At 35.0% G+C, this 12106-nt stretch overlaps 1 protein-coding gene across 1 annotated transcript in view; it reads right to left on the reverse strand.

Annotated features, from left to right (window-relative positions):
* Positions 1–12106, reverse strand: part of LOC107592441 (zinc finger protein ZFPM2-like) — a 163215-nt gene that overhangs the window by 50940 nt on the left and 100169 nt on the right. Inside the window, exon 5 of the mRNA XM_016281956.1 lies at positions 9626–9737. Coding sequence (XP_016137442.1) covers positions 9626–9737 — 112 coding nt within the window. The remainder of the gene's footprint in view (positions 1–9625; positions 9738–12106) is intronic.

The raw sequence follows: 12106 nt of genomic DNA on the forward strand, positions 1-12106 counted from the left end.
TATATATATATATATATATATTATTTCTTTCTATTTTTTGGGGTGAAATATGACCAGGACGTGCATTACAGCACGTTTAAAGTCTATATGATTTCAGTAGCGTCCATGAAGAGCTCAGCATAACAGATGCGTTGCCATAATCTGCTGATGTATTGTGGGATACAGGAAGTGGAGTGTTTACTGTGTCTGTCTGTATTGAAGGCTCAGCTCCAGACAGTGACACTGAGATCTGTCTGCCCTCTGGAAATCGATGCCCAGGCATTTCTCAATATCGATTATACAATTATGCATGTTAAATCATCAAGCCCACACACACACTTACAAGAGAGGAGGAGTGTGCTCACTCTTGAAACACACACATACACACACACACACACACAATCCAGGTGCAGGTACTTCATGAGCTGATTAGAAATGCCATGGGGGAGTTGAACATCACTCTTAGCAGCTCCAGAGCTACACAATTGAATCATAATTAATAGTAGCAGCAGGAGGTTGTGATCCACACACACACACACACACACACACACAGCCCTACTAAAGCTGTACATACTGACAAATTATGCAGAGTGAAACACAGCAGTGTCACTAAAGCCTTCTACCTAAAGAATCAGTAATACATATTTGACCATACACCATGGTATTATGGTAATTATTGCCAAATACTTTTACTAATATACTAAATACTAATACTTTTTTAAAACAGGAACCATGGTAATTCCATTTTCTTTCTTTATTTTGAATATGCACAATGGGGTTATACTATGTTTTTTGGACATGTACCATAGTATTACCATGTTTTTTTGAATATGCACCCACCATGGTAATAGCATGCTGTTTTGAACAGGCACCATAATAATACCACACCATTTTTAATCACCATAGTTTCATGTTTTTTTTAAATATGTATCATAATACCATTATAATACCATATTTAATTTGAAAATGCACCATGGTAATACTATGTTTGTTGAATTGTGCAATAGCAACATCATATTTTTTTTGGATTTACCATCCTTACAAAAAAATTAAAGCATTGATGGTAATACTATAGTACTCTAAAATACACCATGGTACTGAAATATTAATGTAACATGCTTTTTTAAATTGACCATGATATTATGTTTTTTAGTATGTACCATAATAATACCATGTTTTTTTTTAACATGCACCATTGTAATGCCATATTAGTTCCATGCTTTCTGAATATGTACAGTTACAGTACCATGAAAATACAGTTTTTTTTTTAAATTTGCAAAATAGTAATAATATATATTTTTAAATAGAGTGTGCATATATATATATATATATATATATATATATATATATATATATATATATATATATACATATATACATATATATATATATTATGGGCCATGGTAATGTCACATTTTTGGACAAGTACCATAGCAATATCATGTTTTTTGGACATTTACTAACACAGCATCAGTGGTAATACTATGGTACTTTTAAACACACACACACACACACACACACACACACACACACATCTAGCATTTCAGATAGTTTCAAATACTGAAATTGTTGGTATGCACATGGTATGTACAGTACACAGTATTTCTGAGAATACCATGATATTTGCATGGTACCATGTCCAAAAAACATGGTAGTACCATCGTACCTTTTTGTAAGTGATAGTTCATTAAGTACGGTTAAATTCAATTGGTACATGAACACGGTAAAAGACTAGAGCTAGTTGAGGTTATTTTAACTCTCAGTCCTCCCATTACTAGTCATAAAATGTTAAAGTTCATAAAATATAATGTGGCAATGTTCAACATGATTCCTTTTGTTAGCCTCTGGTCTCAGTTCATTGACAAGGTCTTGTTTTAGTACACTTTATGTCCAATAAATGTGTGTGTGCTCTCAACTTAAAATTATGCAACTCTCCCATCTCTCTCTCTCTCTCTGACCATCTGTTCTTGCAGCCCGTCTCACTGCAATCAATTATTGTTACGGTAGAATCATTAATAATTTCCTAATGAAAATGATTCTGTTGATCTCTGTTGTATTTTAATTAAACATAATTACGCTGGCGCTCAGAGCTGTGGTGGGGACCCCTTCAGGGTACAACCCAGTTTTAACACCCTGATAATGAAATTTTACATTGTGTGCAGTTGTTTGGTTATTAGTGTCGCAGTATTTTCCGCTGTTCAAAGATAAGAGATAATAACCCTGGCACCTCCGTGTGCTTTGCCTCCGTGCCTTTCAAAGGGGAAGATGAAATGAAAACAATTTAATGGCCTTAACAGTTTAAAACACAACAGCGTTTGTCTTTTGTGTCGTTCCAAACTCAGTTGGCATGTGTCCGTCTTCTAGCGCTTTATTGTCAGCGTGAAACCCCTCACCCAGCACTGCGCTTACACAAAGACGTGCACACAAATGGAGATAAATATACGTTTGAAGGTTCGGTTTGTACAGTGATGAAACACTTCGGTGCCTATTAGGGTTGGGAATCGAGAATGGGTTTGTATTCAGAACCAGTTCCAAAAAAATATGGCAATAAAATCATTTGCATGACATTTGGTTCTGATAGCGCTTCATAGCGTTTTCTGCATTGATATTGAATCTACAGCACCACTGCAAAATAAATCATATTTAACTGAGTTTCAACCGAAACTTGGCGCCAATAATTAATAAAAAAACTAAAATAAAAGACTCATTATATGCAATGACAAACACACATCATTCTGATATAGGCTGAAATGGATGAAAAATGACTCTTATGAGCTGGTCTTTTTTTTTTTTTATGAGCCAGTCAAAAAGACTCACCAATTAGTTCCAAAACGCAGTTTAATGACTTTTGTTTAGTATTTTTAAGGTAAGACACCACAGGTGAATAGGGTGAAAAATTTCACTAATACATATCACCATAAGTCCATAGTTGATTGATGATTCACAGGACTATTAGACATTTTCTGAAATGTTGTTTAAATATGCAAATTGGGCATTATCTAATTAAATATGTAAACATTTGCGTACACTTCCAGAACAGAAATCTAAACACTAGATAAAGTCAGGTTCAAAATTCTGATTGCATATTGTGGACATATTTGAGATTTCTGACTGAGTGCAGGAGATACAATATATGAAGATATATATTATAATTGGATGTTATGGAAACAAAATAGCTGGGAAAAAATCAAAAAGCAACTATGGTTTTGCCTATAGTGTAATAACCTAATATATAATTAGGACTAATTATTTGGAGGGTGTCTTTCTTCAGTGTATTAAAAGAATCATTTGAATCATTAAAGAATTAAGGGAATCACTAAAGAACAGGATTTGTTAAGTGGAATAAGGATCTGAATCAGAATCACTCAGTTCTTTATGATTCACATCCTTAGTGCCTATATACACAGGTAGAAGATGAGAGACAAGATTATGAAAAGAAAAGGCAGGAGGTCAAGGTAACACAACCCTCTACGCACACCTTGCGTAGTACATTTTTTTGTTTACTCGCCAGACTGATATACTATTTTACACACACACACACACACACACACACACACACACACACACACACACACACTTAGCTATCTAAATGGGGACATTACATAGACTTCTATTGTTTTTATACACAGATAGTTATACACTTTTTAACCTAAACCCAACCCTAACCCTCACAGAAAACTTTCAGCATTTTTACAATTTCAAAAGTAAAAAAAAACTAAACTTTGTTTACTTTATTTGAAGGACATCCACAAATTGAGGTTTTTGCCGATTTTGTCAGGTTTAACCATATTTTGGGGACAAATTTGTACCCAAAAGTGAGCAAAGATTTTTATTCATTGTTTTAATGTGCTTATTTATTTATTTTATCCATTCTTATGTTTGGCAAACACTTACAAAAAGTGCATATAATGAATGAATGAATGGCTGAATATGACAATAATTGTCTGAATAATAAATGGCTGAAATTAAAATTTTATTTTCTTAAATTAATTAATCTTAAATGTTACTAGTGAATTTAGGCATATTAACATATTAACAAAACGGAAACTGATTATTCATTTTGAAATTTGCTAAATATTACATTTAACAATGTTATGAAATTATTTGTTTAAAATATCTAAAATATTATTTAAAATATTTATTAAAATATTCACTTTGAGTGAGCATTAGAAGATGGCAAAAGTAATATAAATGTAATGACAGAATAAAATGAGCATGCATTTACATTTAAATATCCAATCAGACCAATCAGCATCCAAAACCGTAACTATGCGTTTGATAAAATACAGTCCTGCAAAGATGAATCGGTGACCTCGCAGTGGAGTCGTTCCCTTTCGCTAATAAATATGAAGGCAGAGACAAAATTATAGACTTAACAAAACACTCCAGAAATCCTGTTATTAGTCTTTTTGTTTCCCATATTCAGTCTCCAGGCAAAAAGATTAGACAATTTTAAAAGAACTGCGTAATCTTCTTTAACAGCTTATCAAAACTTTAATGATTTGCTGATAAAGTGCACAAATGAAGGCGCTGGTAAAGAGGATCAGCCCCACAGTGCAGTACAGTGATTAGAAGATGAGACCAGGGAAACGAAAAATCCCACGTCTGCCTCGTGTTCACTTTGAGGGGGATAAAGTCTGTTTCAGCGCAGAGAGAGTCATAATCATCTGAAAAACATTCGGCTAAATGAAAGCTCTCGCTCTGGAATCCTTGTACTTTGCTTATTTACTTGTTTATACGCGGGCTGGGGAGTAACGAAATACATGTAACGGCGTTACATATTTAAAGGGGTTTAAAGTAGGGCTTGTTGTTTGTCATTTCTCCGATCACAAATGCAGACATGGAAAATATATGGTTTACGCGGTGCGATGCAACGCATAAAAAAAAGTATAAGTCATTGTAATCCATAATTACAGGTGCATCTCAATAAATTAGAATGTCGTGGAAAAGTTCATTTATTTCAGTAATTCAACTCAAATTGTGAAACTCGTGTATTAAGTAAATTCAATGCACACAGACTGAAGTAGTTGAAGTCTTTGGTTCTTTTAATTGTGATGATTTTGGCTCACATTTAACAAAAACCCACAAATTCACGATGAGCTGAAGGCCACTGTCAAAGAAACCTGGGCTTCGATACCACCTCAGCGGTGCCACAAACTGATCACCTTCATGCCACGCCAAATTGAGGCAGTAGTTAAAGCAAAAGGAGCCCCTATTAAGTATTGAGTACATGTACAGTAAATGAACATACTTTCCAGAAGGCCAACAATTCACTAAAAATGTTTTTTTATTGGTCTTATGAAGTAATCTGTTGAGATGAATGAGTGAATTGGTGGGTTTTTGTTAAATGTGAGCCAAAATCATCACAATTAAAAGAACCAAAGACTTAAACTACTTCAGTCTGTGTGCACTGAATTTATTTAATACACGAGTTTCACAATTTGAGTTGAATTACTGAAATAAATGAACTTTTCCATGACATTCTAATTTATTGAGATGCACCTGTATGTCCCCACTGGATGCAACGAATGCCTAGTTTATAATGGGTTTTCATGTTTTTGAATCATCGCTCCGGCCTGACAGGGCATCATCACAATATGGCAAGGGGCGTAGCCGCGTAACATTTCCGTCTCACGCTTGAGGTATTCGGTCAATCACAACACACTGGATAGCTGGCCAATCACAGCACACCTCGCTTTTTCAGACTGATGAGCTTTGTAAAAATCGACGCGTTTCAGAAAGGCGGGGCATAGAGGAGAAACAATAATGTGTTTTTTTAACCTTAAACCGCATAAACACATTTCATTACACCAAATACACAAAATACTGTTCTTTTTAGCAGCATCATATGACCCTTTAAAATACAAAATATGAGTTACTGTATTTCGTTATAATTACATTTGAAATAGGTGGTAATGAAATTACAGTTACATCCGAAAAGTATTTTAGATTACCAAAGTGATTACTTTGAATTTTAATGTAATTTCTTAATTTAATATTTAAGTAAACAGTTTGGGGATTTTAACAAATAAACTGATTCTCTGTTGATAAAAAAAAAAAACTGCGTGCAGCAGCCTGTTCATTTAGCAACTTGTAGTGGGAGTGCATACGCTCATCGTCACGACACAACAGAAAGCCATTCGCGTAATGCATTTCTCTCGTGGAAATACAAAGACTATTTTACTTATAAATCTGAAAAAGGACGTAACATCTCAGCGCAATGCAATGCCTACCTGCAACAAAACTTCTATCAGCATCGAAGGATTCAACGTCTAATCTGAAAAAGCATCTTGAGGGAAGTTGTTCTTGATCTTTGAAAATTTTTATCCAGTAACTCGTTTTTCTATTTTCTCATATTTTGAGTGTTGAATGGTTATCATTACGTTTAATATTTCTAAGAATTTAATTGAAAAATGACAACGAATTCTCCTAGAATTCACACTTTGCATTCAGTTAACAGATCCATACGAATCCTGCATGAAATAAAAGTTTATAAAGTCAAACGATAGCTTTGTGTGCTTTACAGATGAACTTGAAGTCTTTATTCATTCAAAATGTTCAAACATAGATTATCTTTGGCGCAGTAATGCGAGTTCATGATCCGATTCGTGAACAGATGATTCTTTTGATTCAATCTTTTAAATTAATCATTTTTTTGTTTAACGAAACCAGTGTGGATGGTTCACATTAAACGGGATAGATCTGGGGTGTGTTTCCCAAAAGCATCGTTAGCGAACTGTGTTTGTTAAATTACATTGAACTATAACGACATTAAGTTACATGCGACAGTAGTTGCTTTGGGAAACGAGTCCTGTCAATTTTGACTCAGCGATTCTTTTGTGCCAATCGCTTCTCCACAGAGAGGATTATCAGTGAAGTAATCACTTAAAGTTTGGTCCATTCATTAAACAAATCTATAGTATAACTTGGAGAACTGTGTCAGTTGTTTTGGCTACTTTTATGATATGTTTGGTGTGTTTGGATTCATTTGGAAGTTTGGAATGTGGCATGAAACAGCACGGAATCCCATTCATTGTATTCAAATTGAATTTATATTGATTGGTAGATTTAAATGACACAACATATTTTTGTTGTTCATAGAAATACTGTGGAAAACTGATGTTGTTAAAAATAAAATGCAAGGAAAACGCAAATCTTATGACTGGTAGATGTCACTTTTATTTAGAGTTGGAAAATATAAAAACAAGACATTAATATGTTCCTTTGTGCATAGCTTAAGTATTTCAAAGTATTCTACAGTATTTAGATTAAGTTACTAAACTGGAGTAATCTAACGAAATACATTACGGAATACTTTTTAAAGCATGTATTTTGTAATCTGTAGTGAAATACATTTTAAAAGTAACCTTCCCAGCCCTGTTTATATGTGCACCTCAATGCAATATAGCCATCAAAGCATGCGTTCATTAAGAACAACACTTTAATTGGTCATGTCAGCATGCTTCCCTTACAAAAATGTATAATGGACACCACATGTTCTGCTAAAATACAATAGCGACTGCTTGCTAGGCTAATGACTGAAATTAGTCAAATTACCTTGCTAACACCTCATCTAATACCTATTACCCTGTTAAGAAGAGTTGTTGAGTATATTGATTGGTAGATTTAAATGACACAAATCTTTGTTGTTGTTCATAGAAATGCTGTGGAAAACTGATGTTGTTAAAAATAAAATGCAAGGAAAACGCAAATCTTATGACTGGTAGATGTCACTTTTATTTAGAGTTGGAAAATATAAAAACAAGACATTAATATGTTCCTTTGTGCATAGCTTAAGTATTTCAAAGTATTCTACAGTATTTAGATTAAGTTACTAAACTGGAGTAATCTAACGAAATACATTACGGAATACTTTTTAAAGCATGTATTTTGTAATCTGTAGTGAAATACATTTTAAAAGTAACCTTCCCAGCCCTGTTTATATGTGCACCTCAATGCAATATAGCCATCAAAGCATGCGTTCATTAAGAACAACACTTTAATTGGTCATGTCAGCATGCTTCCCTTACAAAAATGTATAATGGACACCACATGTTCTGCTAAAATACAATAGCGACTGCTTGCTAGGCTAATGACTGAAATTAGTCAAATTACCTTGCTAACACCTCATCTAATACCTATTACCCTGTTAAGAAGAGTTGTTGAGAGACTTACTGGACGAGAAAAATTATCTGTTGAAACACTGATGGAATCAAGCCAAAATAATGACCACAAACAACACTCTAGCAACTACCCGGCAACCCCCCGACAACCACCAACAACAACCCTAGCAACCATGCAGCAATGCTCATGCAAAAAACGAAAACAGCTTACAGAGTGACACATTTTCCTCAGACAATATAGTTGTTTCTACAGTAAAACTGTGTTCATGTGCTATTAGCTACTATCACATCAGCAAAACATGAAATTGTAATGACAATTTTATTGTAAATTGTAACCTACATATTTACAAAACTCCAAAAAGATACCTATACATACAGTTTCCAGCTGAAATGAACACTAATGGCAGTAAAACACCAACAACTTTTATTCCTGTTGACACAAATTATGATTACAGGGGCAGATTATCTATTAATAAATGTATTTTTGAGCAGTTTCTTGCATTGCATGTTATGACCTCAAAACAGTTTTACCATAGTGCATTATTTGTAATACATTTTGATGTTTGCATCACAAAACCAGCTACATATGCATTGTTTTTTCGACGTAGTATACTTGCTCGGCAGCCCACCTGGTACAGCACAGCACTTATGATGCGGAGCATCAGGTATGAATCTTGTGAAAAACTAAAATGGCATGGTTGCTTTATCAAATCCATTTTTACCCCAGGTTTGCTTTTGGTAACACTGTTGGTTAGGTTTAGGCTGGGTTTTAGTACAGGACAGGTGGTTCTTAATAAAAACACCTGTAATATAAAACGTAATAAACGTAATAAAAACACCTGTTTTGGATGAAATTGAACACTTTTTTTAGGGCCACTCACTGGATATTTCACTTTGAAATTGATGCGAAACGTGCAAGAAGCAATGTAATATCATTTTGCAGAAATGTCACCACAGGCACGCATTCCAATGAGCCTGGATTGGAATTTATTCTGATTTTACAGTAATAATAACTGTTGAAATGATAGTATTCTGGTGGAATACTAAGAGGTGTAACGTGTTGCTACCTGTAGCTGTGTATTCTCATTCATACTGTGTGAAGTTTAGACAGCATGGATGGGTTATTAGATCTTAATGTTGCGTTTGAAGTCCAGATGATTTGCTACATGTGCGCAGCTTGATGCTTGAAGAAACGCGCGTGAATCACTGACGCCTTTGGGCCATCCGCTGTTGAAATGCATTTGGAAACACGGAAAATAATGTCAACAAAGCAAATGTCAGCGAATGACATTTGTCATAGCAAAACCACAATGACCTGTGACCTCACGACCTTACATTACAAATCACACCGCTAATAGATGTAAGAGACATGGGAACCGAAGTCACACCAAACATCTCTGAGCATTAGCTGTACACACACACACACACACACGGGTCAAAAGAAAAGAAAGAAAAGAGATGCCGATAGCGGAAGTGTGCGGTGCTGGTGTGTTTGGTACGGGGCAGATAAAGCATCCTCTTACCTTTGCTGTAAACCACACAGTTGTTCTTGTTGTCGTCTGTTCCCTGCCAAGTCACATCCAGCAGCCACCTGGGGCCTGCGTTCAGCACCAGCGGGACATGCAGCTTCATCTTCTGCAGTGGTGGAGATAAAACACACACACACACACACACACACACACACACACACGCACACAAATTATTAGTTTATTTGGGGACAATTTAGCAACAAGCTCATAAGCAAAAGGACCTTTATGATTTTCAACAGGGCACAACAATAAAGATTATATGTTTAATTCAGATTTTTTTTCTTACACTTCCAACACAGGGAGTATCGGTTTTGGGTCAGTTAATGACCCTTGAATTAACATGCATTGATCTTGTACATACTTTTTTTTTAATGAAATTCACATGTTTTCTGTGATGTATTCTACAATGTTGTTGTAAATTCTGCTCATTTATCACCAAGATTATTATACATTTTCTGTTATTTATTAATTAATATTTAGTTTTGTTAAATGTCGAAAAATGAGTGATTGTCTTGAAAGCATCAGTATGAATGTGTTTAGCTGTATTATTTCCAGCTAGTTGCATATTTTTTGTGCAAAGAAAAAAAAATATATACACACACACACAATAAAAATAAAATAAAAACCTTACAATTTGAGGATGAAAAATAAAAACTGATCATTCTTTGATGGTGGGGAACTATAGATTTTATAAATATATTCTAGAGATATATTTTCTTATGTGTAAATGTCAGTATGTTCAGTAATTTTTTCAAAAAATAAAATTTCAGCAAGGCTGAATTAAGAGATCGGAGTAATGGCTACTGAAAATTCACCTTTGCATCATATTAATAAATTACATGTTAAAATGTATTAAAATAAAAAATAGTTATTTTAAATTGTAATAATATTACTGTTACTGTTTTCACTGTATTCTAGTTCAAAAACATGCAGCCTTGAGAGTACAAGACGCCTCTTTCAAATCATTAAAAAAAGCTTACAGACCCTAAACTTTTGGTTTAAGTCACCATAATTTGCAATAACAACATTTAATACATCATAGAAATCCAAATATTTTACTGTACGTTTTTGCAAAGTGTACAAAAAAAATGGCCATCATTATTGTTAAGACTTGGGAATAAAGGGAATGAACATAAAACTGAACCATTTTAGAATAGACCAAAGAATAAGACAACCAGTCTGTCCTGTGGATGAGAAGAGGAGAATTCTGGGATATATATATATATATGCACACATGATGAGAAGTGACACTGAAGCTCAGGCAGTTTCTAGAGTTTAATGGTGTGTTCAGTATCAATAACCTCTCCACTAGCCTAGCGTCCTCTCATTTAACTCTGGAGAGTGTGGAATTATCAGCCCGAATTTTTCCCAGCGATCCAGTTTCTGATCTCTCCGATTACGGCCTGATCTCAGGTGCCTGGGAATAGCAAAAAGAATGCAGACGGCTTTCGGCGAGGAGAAGGCGAGCGTTCAGGACTGAACTTTGGCCACATTGTGCCTCCCTATCGCCACCATCTCACTATTTCCTGCGACGGGCCCAGAAGAATTTAAAGAATCAGTATCCATTTCAAAGGCCGATTGAGGTTACGTTTTTATAATGCTCCAGCAAATTATTCCAACTGTGTAACGTCATTTTTCTTTTCTGGCCGGGGTCGAAATGCGCCGCTTTAAGTTCTATCTATAAGGTGAAAGCGGTAAGATAGAGAAAAGCTACTAAAATGCACTTGCACCTGCTGCCCGGCTGTTCTCTATGCCAGTTTCTATTTAATTTTTCAAATGGCTTTTTTTAAAGGCCAATGAAAGCCTAGAGAACATCTCCTCACTCCGAGGCAGGATTGGTAGAGATCTTGGACAGCTGTTACAGTAGCCCATTACTGGCAGGCAAAATGTCTGTCTTTCTGGGCCATTAGACGTGACGCCCCAGGCACACCTTCATTAGAGTGCAGCAGAAATAGTTCAGCTAAGTGAAAATGGGCTGGAGTCCCTCTCAGGCGCCTCACGTGACATCATTTCCTTTCCCGAGTCCACATCCCCTGCAAGTGCTGAGCTATTGTGATTTGCCTTTGCAAAGTATGCATTTGTGACAGATAAAATGTCAGAAACACACTGTCAAACTATATGTGAGAAGGAAGTGTTGCTCAGTGGTTGCTTTTTCAAAGCTCATTTAAGCATCAACTTTGTTACAGATTATATTCTTTAGAAGAAATAACAGACAGCATATACAATTATAAAATTAATGTGGGTGGCAAAATTCAGATTATGAGAGAATTTAGAGAGAATCTACTGAGAAATATTTGCATTAATACTGAGATCTCTCAAATTTAACAGCAGATTTGCTAAAAATAAAGGTTCCATGAAGAACCTTTAATGTTCCATTGCACAAAAGGTTCTTTATAGTGGAAAAAAGGTCCAAGAGATTATTAAAATGGTCTTCACACTATAAAAAGGGTAATTCAAGAACCTTTGCACTCATGG

The sequence above is a fragment of the Sinocyclocheilus grahami genome, unplaced genomic scaffold (genome assembly GCF_001515645.1).
Source record: "Sinocyclocheilus grahami isolate Dianchi unplaced genomic scaffold, SAMN03320097.WGS_v1.1 scaffold153.1, whole genome shotgun sequence".
Taxonomy (NCBI): Eukaryota; Metazoa; Chordata; class Actinopteri; order Cypriniformes; family Cyprinidae; genus Sinocyclocheilus; species Sinocyclocheilus grahami.